The following is a 15090-nucleotide window of genomic DNA, read 5'->3' as shown; positions in this document are numbered from 1 at the left end:
GGGCGGGACAAAGGAAGGATATAGGTGGAGACAGGAAGATAGAGGGAGAACTGGGAAGGGGGAGGGGAAGAGAGGGACAGAGGAACTATCTAAAGTTGGAGAAGTCAATGTTCATACCACTGGGCTGCAAGCTGCCCAAGCGAAATATGAGGTGCTGTTCCTCCAATTTCCGGTGGGCCCATGACAGAAAGGTCAGACTGATCTCCCGGTGGCCGAGCACTTCAACTCCCCTTCCCATTCTCAGTCTGACCTTTCTGTCATGGGCCTCCTCCAGTGCCATAGTGAGGCCCACCGGAAATTGGAGGAACAGCACGTCATATTTCGCCTGGGCAGTTTGCAGCCCAGTGGTATGAACATCGACTTCTCCAACTTTAGATAGTTCCCCTGTCCCTCCCGTCCCCTCCTCCTTCCCAGATCTCCCTCTATCTTCCGGTCTCCACCTATATCCTTCCTTTGTCCCGCCCCCCTGACATCAGTCTGAAGAAGGGTCTCGACCCGAAACGTCACCCATTCCTTCTCTCCCGAGATGCTGCCTGACCTGCTGAGTTACTCCAGCATTTTGTGAATAAAGGCCTTCGATTTGTACCAGCATCTGCAGTTATCTTCTTATACTATGTTTATGTCCAAGTTATTTATTATATATCACAAACAACAGATGTCCCAACACAGATCCCTGCAGAACCAGGTAGACACAAAATGCTGGAGTAACTCAGCAGGTCAGGCAGCATCTCGGGAGAGAAGCAATGGGTGATGTTTCGGGTCGAGACCCTTCTTCAGACTGATGTCAGGGGAGGGGGCGAGACAAAGACAGATTGTAGTCAGAGACAGGAAGATTAGCGGGAGAACTGGGAAAGGGGAGGGGATGGGGAGGGGAAGCAAGGGCTATCTGAGGTTGGAGAAGTCAGTGTTCATACCGATGGGGTGTAAACGACCCAAGCGAAATATGAGGTGCTGTTCCTCCAATTTGCGCTGGGCCTCACTCTGACAATGGAGGAGACAGAAAGGTCAGATTGGGAATGGGAGGGGGAGTTGAAGTGCCGAGCCACCGGGAGATCAGGTAGGTTAAGACATTCCCTACAGAACTACACTAGTTACAGACTTCCAGTCAGGATAACACCAATCCTCTGTTTTCTATAAATTCGGGATCCAAATGACCAACGCACTGTGGATTCCCTGCATCTAAATTATTTGGATCAGCCTTCTTTGAGGGACTTTATCAAATGCTCTGCTAAAATCCATGGAAACAATATCCACTGCCCCGACCCACATCGTTAGTGCTTGTCACCTCCTCAAAAAACTCAGTCAAGTTCATAAGATGTGACCTGCTGTGACAAAGCCGTACTGTGACAGTAAAAAAAACATTTTCTGTTTTTTGTTTTTAGATTTTTAAACATCTGCAGTTCTTGTTTACAAAATGTTGGAGTAACTCAGCGGGTCAGGCAGCATTTCAGGAGAGAGGGAATGGGTGACGTTTCGGGTCGAGACCCTTCTTCAGACTGAAGAAGGGTCTCGACCCGAAACGTCACCCATTCCTTCTCTCCTGAGATGCTGCCTGACCCGCTGAGTTACTCCAGCATTTTGTGAATAAATGAATGCCTTCGATTTGTACCAGCATCTGCAGTTATTTTCCTACACTGCAGTTAGACAATAGACAGTAGACAATAGGTGAAGGAGTAGGCCATTCGGCCCTTCGAGCCAGCACCGCCATTCAATGTGTTCTTGTTTGATTTTCAAAAATATTGAAATTGCTGGAAATGTGCTGATGTTTTTAAAAAATGACACGAGGCCAAAATCATTTTGAATAAAATTCTAATTTCATTGAAATATATGCTGCTTTTATTTTGTGTGGAACAAAACAAGATGTTCTTTTGGTACAATACAGTATCTGTTTCTCTTTTCCAGCGACATTTGTCTCCAGAGGAATTCTATTGGGTGTTTGGATTGACAATAGAAGAATTTAATCGACTTGCATTGTGGAAACGCAATGACATGAAGAAGAAAGCACGGCTGTTTTAACTGGAAATTAAGATATGAATTTCAACAGGAAACTTCCTCCTTGGCAATCCGACTGAGAAAAATAAATGTCTCTGCTCAGAAATGGAACATCCAATGTGTTATATCATCAACAGATGGGTTTGGAGAATGTGTGGGCCTTGGAAGTTGTGTTCCTGCTAATCTTGCATGAAAAGCTAGGTATTGCAGCCATCAAGCTCGAAGCTTGGACTGTTGTTTGCTGAAGACCTGTATAAAATTGCCATCTAATTAAACTAAAGTGTAATAGAACTGCTTGCGAAAGGAGAGGGGGAAAATGGGAAATTCAGGATGTTAATATACAAAGTGCATTTTATTCTGGTCAAAAGACAAGTGAAAATCTTCGACCTGGCAATAATATCTGTTAACATCTCATTAATTGCTCCAGGTTTTTAAAAAACAATGACTCTGGTACAATAATATGTTATTGCAAATAGGCTAGTTGGTAGGGAGCATACTTGAGATCAATTATAGAAATTAATATAAGTATAATTACTGCTTCTTGCTAATACTTGTGGAAAAATTGTTTGGTGGAAAGCGGGAGATAAAACAAAGTTAGTACTGCACTTTATTCATATATTATACAAACATATACTCAAGATTCTAACACCATGTGCAATTATCTGGATCGGTGTCCATTAGTACACTAACGTTTTTGTAAATGTGCAATATCTTTTACACTCACAAGAACTAAATTTAAATCTGCTGCGGTGAAATGCAACAACACATTATGTCTGTAGTAGTTACATCTTAGCCCGTCATTGGTTAGAAGGCCCTATTATAAAACTTGGGCCCAGATGATCTTTTACATCAGTGATAAATGGTTTGAGTTATTTTACATAATACTGGTGGAATATTCTGGGTCTAATTTGAACTTGTCATGGAATAACTGTAGGTTTCAATGAAATATTGAGAAGGAAATTGTTCAGGATTAATTCCGCCAACAAAAACAATATTTTAGGACTAGAAATTGAGTTGAGAAGCATCAGTCTAAGTTAGATGAAAATTCAAAATGGACGCACATGCTTATTCATAGACAATAGGTGCAGGGGTAGACCATTCGGCCCTTCGAGCCAGCACCGCCATTCAACATGATCATGGCTGATCATCCTAAATCAGCTCCCCGTTCGCGTTTTCTCCCCATGTCCCTTGATTCCGTTAGCCCAAAGAGCTATATCTAACTCTCTCCCTTCAATTGGAAGTATTCTAGTTATGATATTGGGTCAGGACAAACAGCGGACGTCAGATACATATAAACATAGAAACATAGAAAATAGGTGCAGGAGTAGGCCATTCGGCCCTTCGAGCCTGCACCGCCATTCAATATGATCATGGCTGATCATCCAACTCAGTATCCCGTACCTGCCTTCTCTCCATACCCCCTGATCCCTTTAGCCACAAGGGCCACATCCAACTCCCTCTTAAATATAGCCAATGAACTGGCCTCAACTACCTTCTGTGGCAGAGAATTCCACAGATTTACCACTCTCTGTGTGAAAAAAAACGTTCTCATCTCGGTCCTAAAAGACTTCCCCCTTATCCTTAAACTGTGACCCCTTGTTCTGGACTTCCCCAACATCGGGAACAATCTTCCTGCATCTAGCCTGTCCAACCCCTTAAGAATTTTGTAAGTTTCTATAAGATCCCCCCTCAATCTTCTAAATTCTAGCGAGTACAAGCCGAGTCTATCCAGTCTTTCTTCATATGAAAGTCCTGCCATCCCAGGTATCAATGGCAGGAGCATCCGCCGAGCTGCCTATCGAAGTCGGGAATCCCAACATCTGATGAATATTCTCACTGTTGTCATGAGGAAGCCAGCAATAGCCGTTCCTGGACTCAGAAAGCTAGCAAGGTTGCTATCTGCACGACATCAGGTTCAAGAGCCCCAATATTGATAATCCTATTCCTGACTGCTGATTTTCTTTGTAATGATCCCTATCTCCGTACTCAATCCTGTGAAATGCTGCCTGCTGATACAACTCACCCTCTCTCCACCCCTCCCTCACCCTAAGCTCTGCTCTACATCTCACCCTCACCAATAACACTGAGCTTAAGGACTGCTGTTATTCGTGATTGCACATTAACGGAATTGCTTCACTTCCTATGAACTTCCCATTCCCCCTCTTCTGACAAACTCTCTTATAATAATGTTCTTTGTCGTCCTTTCCAAAATCGCTTTAGGCGGCTGTTAACATTGTATTCAAATAACTCTTCTGCAAAGTATTTAGTTAAAGTTATTACATAAATGCAAATGTTGTATCCGCTTTCTGCATTTGAAGTAGAACTGGTCAGTGGATACTGGTGCTCTTTGCAAAACAAGGACTGATTGCTAAGCTAACAAAATGGGAGTCATAGAGTCACACAGCATGGAGAAAGGGCAGCCAGCTTAACTCATCCATGCAAACCAAGATGCATCATCTAAGCTAGTCTCATTCGCTTGCATTTGGCCCATACCCCTCTAAAATGTTCCTCTGCATGTACCTGTTCGAGTGTTTTTTTTAATGTTGTTATTGTACCTACCTCAGCTACCTCCTCTGGCAGCTCATTCCATGTACCCACCACCCTCTGAATGAGAAAGTCTCCCCTCAGCTTCCTTTTAAATCTTTCTACTCTCGCCTTAACCTATGTCCTCTGGTTCGTTATTCTCCTATCTTGGGTAAAAGACTCTGTGCATGCACCCTATCTATCACCCCACATGATTTAATTCACCTCCGCAAGAGCACCCATAGCCTACGCAATCTCTCCCATCATTTCTGGCAATAGACAATAGACAATAGGTGCAGGAGGAGGCCATTCGGCCCTTCGAGCCAGCCCCGCCATTCAATGTGATCATGGCTGATCATTCTCAATCAGTACCCCGTTCCTGCCTTCTCCCGATACCCCCTGACTCCGCTATCCTTAAGAGCTCTATCTAGCTCTCTCTTGGATGCATGCAGAGAATTTCCCATTCTGGCCTTTCAGTCCTGGCAGCATCTTTGTAAATCTTCTCTGCACCCCTTCTAGCTCAATGATATCCTTCCGACAACAAGGTGTCCAACACTGAACACAATACTCCAAATGTAGTCTTGCCAACGTTTTGTTAAACTGTGACATCAAGTCCCAGTTTCTACACTGACCCTGACCGATGAAGGCCAATGTACCAAAAGCCTTCTTTACCACCCTATTTATCTGTGACACAATTTTCAGCTAACTGTGTTCCTGTACTCCTAGATCCCTCTGCTGTACAACATTTCCTGGAGCCCTACCATTCACTGTGTAGGTCTTGCCCTGGTTTGACTTCTCAAAATACAACCCCTCGCGCTTATCAGCATGAAACTCCATTAGCCATTCCTCTGCCTCCTTGCCCAGCCGATCAAGATTCTGTTGCAATGTTTGATAACCATCTTCACTGTCTACGAAACCACCTCCTTAAGTGTAATCTGCAAACTTACTGTGCGTTAGCTTACTAATCATGCCTTGCCCATTCTCATCTAAGTCGCTGATTTAAACCCAAACAGCAAGGGGCCCAGCACCAACTCTTTTGGCCCATCATTACTCCCAGGCCACTGTTCTCCGGACTACTGTTGGAATCAGTTCAAATTTGGCTGCCTTTTCAAATTGGGTTCAAGTTGATTGAGGGACTTTTGTATCTAGTTGTACGATCTGTTACATGTCTGATCTGGAAGAGCTTGATTCTGGCAGTGCGTGTCTGATACAGGAAATAGCTACATGTTCTAGTTGTAGTTACCCCTTACCAAAACAGATTGAGAGTTTTTTTAAATAAGATAGTGATGGGGAACGGATGGCTGCAAACATTAGTGATGGGGAATGGATGGGCGCAAATAGATGGGCAGCATGGTGGCGCAGTGGTAGAGTTGCTGCCTTCTTCATCTTATCGAGTCCACATCACAAGAATAGAAATTGTACACACATCTCGGGATCAATAGACAATAGACAATAGGTGCAGGAGGAGGCCATTCAGCCCTTCGAGCCAGCACCGCCATTCAATGTGATCATGGCTGATCATTCTCAATCAGTACCCCGTTCCTGCCTTCTCCCCATACCCCCTGACTCCGCTATCCTTAAGAGCTCTATCTAGCTCTCTCTTGAATGCATTCAGAGAATTGGCCTCCACTGCCTTCTGAGGCAGAGAATTCCACAGATTCACAACTCTCTGGCTGAAAAAGTTTTTCCTCATCTCAGTTCTAAATGGCCTACCCCTTATTCTTAAACTGTGGCCCCTTGTTCTGGACTCCCCCAACATTGGGAACATGTTTCCTGCCTCTAACGTGTCCAACCCCTTAATAATCTTATACGTTTCGATAAGATCTCCTCTCATCCTTCTAAATTCCAGTGTATACAAGCCTAGTCGCTCCAGTCTTTCAACATATGATAGTCCCGCCATTCCGGGAATTAACCTAGTAAACCTACGCTGCACTCCCTCAATAGCAAGAATATCCTTCCTCAAATTTGGAGACCAAAACTGCACACAGTACTTGTGTCTTGTACTTCTTGTGCGTAGCGGTGGAAAGATTGATGGAAACAGGGCCGCGAAGTGAACGTTCTTTCCTTGACCCCAGCGCCGGAGACCCGGGTTCGATCCCGACTACGGGCGCTGTCTGTACGGAGTTTGCACGTTCTCCCCGTGACCTGCATGGGTGTTTTCTTCAAGATCTTCGGTTTCCTCCCGCACTCCAAAGACGTACAGGTTTGTAGGTTATTTGGCTTGGTGTAAGTGTAAATTGTCCCTGGTGTGTGTAGGATAGTGTTAGTGTGCGGGGATCGCTGGTCCCTGCAGACTTCGGGTGGGCCGAAGGGCCTGTTTCCGCGCTGTGTCCCTAATCTAAAAAAGTAAGATCACCCCTCATCGTCCTGTGCTCCAAAGAATGAAGTCCTAGCCGGCCCAACCTCTCAGGCTCCCTGTGACCACGTGAGTTTTATCTTCGGTTTCCTCCCACACTCCAAAGGCGTAGAGGTTTGTAGGTTAATTGGCTTGGTATTTTTTTTAATTGCCCCTACTGTATGTAGAGTAGTCTTAATGTGCGGGGATCGCTGGTCGGTGCGGACTCTGGTGGGCCGAAGAGCCTCTTTCCACGCTGTATCTCTAAACTAAACTAAACTTTACGGATTCTATTGAAATACTCAAGACTTTACCCCAACTGCAATAAAATTAGTCTATATAATCACTTACATTTCAAATATGTGCATAAAATCAATACTGTTAGAGAACTGGAAACATGTTACATAAAGGTGAATGTTGCATTATATACCATCTTCAATTTGGTGCAGGGAAGATTGGATTTATAATAAATGAATAATTTAAAGAACAAGATGAGTGGTCAGTAATGGACTGGGTTATAGGATGGTGATTGTGAGCTTTTGACGGCACTGGGCCTGTACTCGCTGGAGTTTAGAATAATGGAGGGGGGGCCTCATTGAAACGTACAGAATAGTGAAAGGCTTGGTTAGAGTGGATGTGGAGAGGATGTTTCCACTAGTGGGAGAGTCTAGGAGTCGAAGCCATAGCCTCAGAATTAAAGGACGTTCCTTTAGGAAGGAGATGTGGAGGAATTTCTTTAGTCAGAGGGTGGTGAATCTGTGGGATTCTGCCACAGAAGGCTGTGGAGGCCAAGTCAATGGATGTTTTTAAGGCAGTGATAGATATATTCTTGATTAGTGCGGATGTCAGGGGTTATGTGGAGAAGGCAGGAGAATGGGGTGAGGAGGGAGAGATAGATCAGCCATGATTGAATCGTGGAGTAGACTTGATGGGCCAAATGGACTAATTCTGCTCCTATCACTGATGACCTTATAAATTAAATATGATTTTAGGTTTTTTTAGATTTTAGAGATACAGCGCAGAAACAGGCCCTTCGGCCCACCGGGTCCGCGCCGCCCAGCGATCCCCGCACACTAACACTATCCTACACCCACTAGGGACAATATTTACATTTGCCCAGCCAATTAACCTACAAACCTGTACGTCTTTGGAGTGTGGGAGGAAACCAAAGATCTCGGAGAAAACCCACGCAGGTCACGGGGAGAACGTACAAACTCCGTACAGACGGCGCCCGTAGTCAGAATCGAACCCGAGTCTCCGGCGCTGCATTCGCTGTAAGGCGGCAACTCTACCGCTGCGCCACAGTGCCGTGAGCGTTACTCATTGCAGTGGTAATGAGGAACGTGGCTCTTTGGCAACACACATTGGTCATGGGCTTGCTGCCCATTATGTTCTCATCATTAGAAGGCTCTAAGCTAGCAACACGGTCTTGTAAAATTACCCTTTTATGTGTGCTTTGAAATATTTATATATTAACAGCGCACATAAAAAAATAAACTAATGCGGTACATGTGCATGAGCTCCAGTGTGTTGTTTCCATCTGCAACCAATTATAAAAAGCAGATGCCAGAGACAAACATGGTAAACAACAATAATCAAACATTTTACTACCAGCCAGGATTACAAAGCCATTAGTTACAGACAAACCACTTTCAAATTACTGCTTGGAGTTGATCTTTGTTTATAAACAGTGGTTTTCATAATAGACAATAGACAATAGACAATAGGTGCAGGAGTAGGCCATTCGGCCCTTCGAGCCAGCACCGCCATTCAATGTGATCATGGCTGATCATTCTCAATCAGTACCCCGTTCCTGCTTTCTCCCCATACCCCCTGACTCCGCTATCCTTAAGAGCTCTATCTAGCTCTCTCTCGAATGTATTCAGAGAATTGGCCTCCACTGCCCTCTGAGGCAGAGAATTCCACAGATTCACAACTCTCTGACTACCAAAGTTTTTCCTCATCTCAGTTCTAAATGGCCTACCCCTTATTCTTAAACTGTGGCCCCTTGTTCTGGACTCCCCCAACATTGGGAACATGTTTCCTGCCTCTAACATGTCCAACCCCTTAATAATCTTATACGTATAAACCTGTATTAGTTGAATAATAATGTATTGAAATGATTAATCCAAGTATTTGAGATTAACACTTTGCTTTGACACTGGTAATCCTTCATGCAAAAGTCTACAACTGCGTAAGATTGCAGTAGGATCTGGATCGATTGGCCAGGTGGGCAGAGGAATGGTTGATGGAATTTAATACAGAAAAGTGTGAGGTGTTGCATTTTGGGACGTCGTCCAAGGGCGGGGCCTACACAATAAATGCTAGGCTTCTGGGTAGTGTTGTAGAGCGGAGGGATCTAGGAGTGCCCAGAAGGTCGAGTCACAGGTAGATAAGGTGGTCAAAAAGGCTTTTGGCACTTTGGCCTTCATCAGTCAGAGTATTGAGTATAGAAGTTGGGAGGTCATGTTGCAGTTGTATAATACATTGGTGAGACCACTTGTAGAATATTGTGTTCTGTTCTGGGCACCATGTTATAGGAAAGATATTGTCAAGCTTGAAAGGGTTCAGAGAAGATTTACGAGGATGTTGCCAGGACTAGAGGGTGTGAGCTACAGGGAGAGGTTGAGCAGGCTGGGTCTCTATTCTGTGGAGCACAAGAGGATGAGGGGTGATCTTATAGAGGAGTATAAAATCATGAGAGGAATAGATCGGGTAGATGCACAGAGTCTCTTGCCCAGAGTAGGGGAATCGAGGACCCTAGGTTCAAGGTGAAGGGGAAAAGATTAAATAATAATCCGAGGGGTAACTTTTTCACACAAAGCGTGGTGGGTGTGTGGAACAAGCTGCCAGAGGAGGTAGTTGAGGCTGGGACTATCCCATCGTTTAAGAAACAGTTGGACAGGTACATGGATAGGACAGGTTTGGAGGGATATGGACCAAGCGCAGGCAGGTGGGACTAGGGTAGCTGGGACATTGTTGGCCGATGTGGGCGAATTGGGCTGAAGGGCCTGTTTCCACACTGTATCAATCTATGACTATGCAGACAATTCTTATTGGTAAAAATCTATCGGCATTTTGTTTTTGTGGAAATACAAGATTCAGATACTTGAAGTTTTAATTTAATTACTAAGAATATATGTTTTGCATCAAATTTTTAACATCTGCCATTGATTCAAGCGGAAACCTGCCAATCAAACTCTCCTCACCTTTCAGTTTTTGTGCGGGGATCGCTGGGCGGCGCGGACCCGGTGGGCCGAAGGGCCTGTTTCTGCGCTGTATCTCTAAATCTAAATCTAAAAGTACAGGCATCAACTTGTCCTGGCAAACTACAGCAATGTCGTGCGCCTACGATATGCTGCATTGTCCTCATCTGATATCTGCCACTGTTTGTTGCTCAGTTATTTAAGAATTTCTGCACTTATTCAGATGCAAGCCTAACTTTTCCATGGTTTTTGAGCATAAGTGTTTGTATTTAGAAGCATTGAACACACATGGTTGTCGAAGAAGGCAATTGGTTCCCGCTCCTAAAATCCGATGGAACCCTGCCAGATTTGATTAATATTAAATAAATCGAGCTGGAGCAATCAGCTGAATAATTCCGTCTCCCTGATGTTGTGATAACTTGTTACTGTTGGAGTCCGCCATGTCAACACAGTTAGTGCATTGACATTTAAGAAACTGAAGATAAGAGAAATACTCCTGATAACAAAGCAGTCAGTGCCTTGTATGTTTTTAGCCCCCAAAAATACTTTAAAAACATTTTGTTCAACTGTAGGTTTGGAATGTAGTGTAGGAAAATAACTGCAGATGCTGGTACAAATCGAAGGCATCGCAAAATGCTGGAGTAACTCAGCGGGCCAGGCAGCATCTCAGGAGAGAGGGAACGGGTTCACAAGAACCGAAGATTTGGAATGAGTTTCCCACCAGCGACCATTACAGGATGAGATAGAATCATGTTTATTCAAGAGGAATTGCCAAAGGCCGCTTTTATTAAACTAAGTGGCTTGGCCTGTTCGGAGATCACTTAAGAGTTAAATAGGTTGTAGGTTTGTACAAAGCCAAACAGTTTCATTTCTTCTCTGGAGGACATGAGGGAAACAAAAGGGCAGCACCATGGCACAATAGTTAGTGCTACTGCAGTGCATTTTCAGCAACCCCGGTTAGATCTGACCTCCGCTGCTGTCTATACAGTGTTAACATATTCTCCCTGTTACCAAGTGGGATTTCCCCAGGCACTCTGATTTCTTTCCTTATTCCCAAAACATGCTCGTTGGTATGTTAGTTGTCTTTGTAAATTGCTTCTGGTATGGGCAGGTGGCCAAAAAAATCAGGGTAGAGTGGATAGGTGCGTGAGAGAGTGACAGGGAAATAAGTAGAGATATTAGACTTAACGGGGCTCGGAGAGCTGGCATGGACTTGATGGGTTGAGTGGCTTCCTCCTATGTCATTTAAAACATGAGAAGGAGTTGCATAACTGCTGGTTGTTTCATGGTCATTTATACATACAGGCAGCATCTCTGGAGAGAAGAAATGGGTGACGTTTCTGGTCGAGACCCATCTTCAGAGTGGAGAAGGATCTTGACCCATTCCTTCTCTCCTGAGATGCTGCCTGTCCCGCTGAGTTACTCCAGCATTTTATGTCTATCTGCAGTTCCTTCCTACATATCAAACGATAATGTTCATTTCTCACACCCTAAAGACAACTTACTCAATAAATAAACCTCTTCACACGTTACATAGATACTTGTGATATTTAATATCTGACAATAGACAATAGGTGCAGGAGGAGGCCATTCGGTCCTTCGAGCCAGCACCATCATTCAATGTGATCATGGCTGATCGTTCTCAATCAGTACCCCGTTCCTGCCTTCTCCCCATACCCCCTGACTCCGCTATCTCTATCTAGCTCTCTCTTGAATGCATTCAGGGAATTGGCCTCCACTGCCTTCTGAGGCAGAGAATTCCACAGATTCACAACTCTCTGACTGAAAACGTTTTTCCTCATCTCAGTTAATGGCCTCCCCCTTATTCTTAAACTGTGGTCCCTGGTTCTGGACTCCCCCAACATTGGGAACATGTTTCCTGCCTCTAACGTGTCCAACCGCTTAATAATCTTATACGTTTCGATAAGATCGCCTCTCATCCTTCTAAATTAATCTGGTAACCTTACTGAATTTGTTTTGATAACTGGCAAATGTTACCTCAAAGAAAATATTTTCGATTAAAATGGCATAAAAATAATATATAACTTTCATACTATCGTCATGGAAGTAAATGCAAAATGGGGAGAAAATGTAAAGGGATAAACTGGAAAATTTCAAGTTGTATAAGAATATAGATAAATAGCTTTGCAGGACAACGAGCTTTTCAATGGGCAAGTGCACATTTTACACTGCATGTAACCACAAACAAAATAAACGAACAATTAAATTCTTTTTCATGCCAAATCTGACATGTCATGGTAATTCTAGAAAAGATTCAGACGCATTCTAAGAAACCATTAAACGAGTAGAAGGCATGCAGAACTGTGAAACTAGCCCTGACTGGTTTTGCATGTGGGACTTATCAGAAATCTGTTTTATTTCCCATGAAGGAATATACAATGTCACCAAATGAAAGATATTCTATCTGCAGCCCAGTAGAAAGTGGGTGCAGCAGACATTGGGCACTAAGGAGATGAAAGCAACTGTCAGAAACGTGTCGGACATTATTTTTGACGTGGATGTTATCAATATTCTATTTATAGGATATGGTTGAAATCATTTATCATAGTGTGTGCTGATTAACGTTGTTATAAATTCCGAATTTGTATGCAGACTTTTATCACAATCATAGTGCCACTCATCAAAGGGGAAAATCTATTTCATTGCTGTCATTCTGAACAGCAATGAATGAAATGAAATTGCCGTCATTCTCAACAGCAACGAATGAAATACACAACTGCAAACAAAGACTTAATGATAAGATGGTAAAATTTGCACATTCTTTGTTCCTCTCGTTGTCCTTTACGTCTGATAGACTGTATTTGCTACCAGATTATTTCACTGTTGTGTAATCAATATTTTAAAAAACTGCTATCGCAACTAACCAGGATGTGTTGCCAGAGAAAGGCTCTGCTTTAAAGTGACTGTTCTAGTGTTGACATTATCAATCCTTGCTTCAGATGTAATGAAATATAAAGTCTCGACTATATATATCCAGTGCAATTTCATGCTATTCAACCGGCCATTACTTCAATCCGGTTACGTATTGTGTTTTTGATTACTAACTCTGTTATTTCTGAATAAGGTGTGATTTTGTGATGTCGTACTCCAAGATGGGGAGTGCACCTCGACAAATCGCTGACCCTTATGTCATATTTTCCTGGGATTTCCTGCCTGTTGATGTTGCATTGTTAAAATCACTGAATCACCTTGTCTGCAATTAATATGTCTGTGTGGCCGTATACACCTGTTTAAATGTCTTTTATTTTTTGGAGTTTTGTTTTCTTCACAGCTGAACATACAGTACCTTGTTCACTATTTAATAAACCGTTATCTCCTCGAGAATTTTGATTTGCTTCTTTCTGTGGCTAGTTGGTGATGAAGGTAGGGAAATGATGACTGGTGGTAGAAATTCATCATTACATGAATTTCACACTGATAAATGCCAGCCATTTCAGGACTTCACTAACTGTACACCTGAATTTTTGGCCACCATACCTGAGGAAGGGTGTGCTGGCTCTGGAGAGGGTCCAGTGGAGGTTTACAAGAACAATCCCAGGAATGAGTGGGTTAACCTATGATGAGCGTTTGTCGGCTCTGGGCCTGTACTCGCTGGAGTTTAGAAGAATGAGGGGGGGGACCTCATTGAAACGTACAGAATAGTGAAAGGTTTCAATACAGTGGATGTGGAGAGGATGTTTCCACTGGTGGGAGAGTCTAGGACTGGAGGTCATAGCCCCAGAATTAAAGGACGTTCCTTTAGGAAGGAGATGAGGAGAAATTTATTCAGTCAGAGGGTGGTGAATCTGTGGAATTCTTTGCCACAGAAGGCTGTGGAGGCCAAGTCAGTGGATATTTTTAAGGCAGAGATAGATAGATTCCTGATTAGTACGGGTGTCAGAGGTTAAGGGGAGAAGGCAGGAGAATGGGGTTAGGAGGGAGAGATAGATCAGAACCGGATTGAATGGCGGAGTAGACTTGATGCGCTGAACGGCCTAATTCTAATCCTAGTCCTTATGACCTTATGAATACAGAACTTGCTCCAAATTTCTGCCAGCCACCACACTCTATGGAGCCCAGCAAAGGCAGTACAAGCTTGGTGAGTAATTTCCCTGGAACGTACGCTGGATCATCAACGCATTGATCCTGCTTGCAGGTTAGGTCTGGTAAAGCTCCACAAACTGATTCCTTTCAAAGGGAATTTTGGAGCTGGAATAAGAATACAGTGAGTTATAACTTTTTATCTATTTGTGTTTGCTGTAATGCTAAAGGTATGTTGGGTGATTTTATTTTTCTTTATAGTTTTCTAATGGTTTTATGTAGTTTAAATTGTTTACTTACTTTTTCAGGCTCATTTAGGCATTGTAGAAACGTATCAGCTTGACAGGCAATAACCTGGGATAAACAGTGCCCTCCATAATGTTCGGGACAAAGACCCATCATTTATTTATTTGCTTGTGTACTCCACAATTTGAGATTTGTAATAAGAAAAAAAATCACATGTGGTTAAAGTGCACATTGTCAGATTTTAATAAAGGGTATTTTTATACATTTTAGTTTCATCATGTAATTTCTACATGGTGAAACCAAAATATATAGAAATAACCTTTAATAAAATCTGATAATGTGCACTTTAACCACATGAGATTTGTAATAGAAAATAAAATCACATTGTGGAGTACACAGGCAAATAAATAAATGATGGGTCTTTGACCCAAACATTATGGAGGGCAGTGTAGCTCTGCCATCATTCAAAGATTTCCTCACCAGGTTCATGGCGGCACAGTGGTAGAGTTGCTGCTTTACAGCACTTTCAGAGCCAGAGACCCGGGTTCGATCCCGACTAAGGGGGCTGTCTGTACGGAGTTTGTACGTTCTCCACGTGGGATTTCTCCGAGATCTTCGGTTTCCTCCCACACTCCAAAGACGTACAGGTTTGCAGGTTAGTTGGCTTGTTATAAATGTAAATTGTCCTTCGCGTGTGTAGGATAGTGTTAATTTTTAGATTTAGAGAGAGATTTAGAGATACAGCGC

The 15090-nt window shown here is 43.2% G+C and overlaps 1 protein-coding gene across 1 annotated transcript in view; it reads left to right on the top strand.

The window, feature by feature from the left end:
- Positions 1–13401, top strand: part of ablim2 (actin binding LIM protein family, member 2) — a 180332-nt gene extending 166931 nt beyond the window's left edge. The window contains exon 22 of the mRNA XM_078407171.1: positions 1903–13401. Within this exon, the coding sequence (XP_078263297.1) occupies positions 1903–2016 (114 nt within the window). The 3' untranslated portion in view covers positions 2017–13401. The remainder of the gene's footprint in view (positions 1–1902) is intronic.
- The last annotated feature ends 1689 nt before the right edge of the window (positions 13402–15090 follow it).

The sequence above is a fragment of the Rhinoraja longicauda genome, chromosome 1, assembly GCF_053455715.1.
Source record: "Rhinoraja longicauda isolate Sanriku21f chromosome 1, sRhiLon1.1, whole genome shotgun sequence".
In the NCBI taxonomy this organism is placed as follows: domain Eukaryota; kingdom Metazoa; phylum Chordata; class Chondrichthyes; order Rajiformes; family Arhynchobatidae; genus Rhinoraja; species Rhinoraja longicauda.
This window is presented reverse-complemented; position numbering and strand designations above follow the sequence as displayed.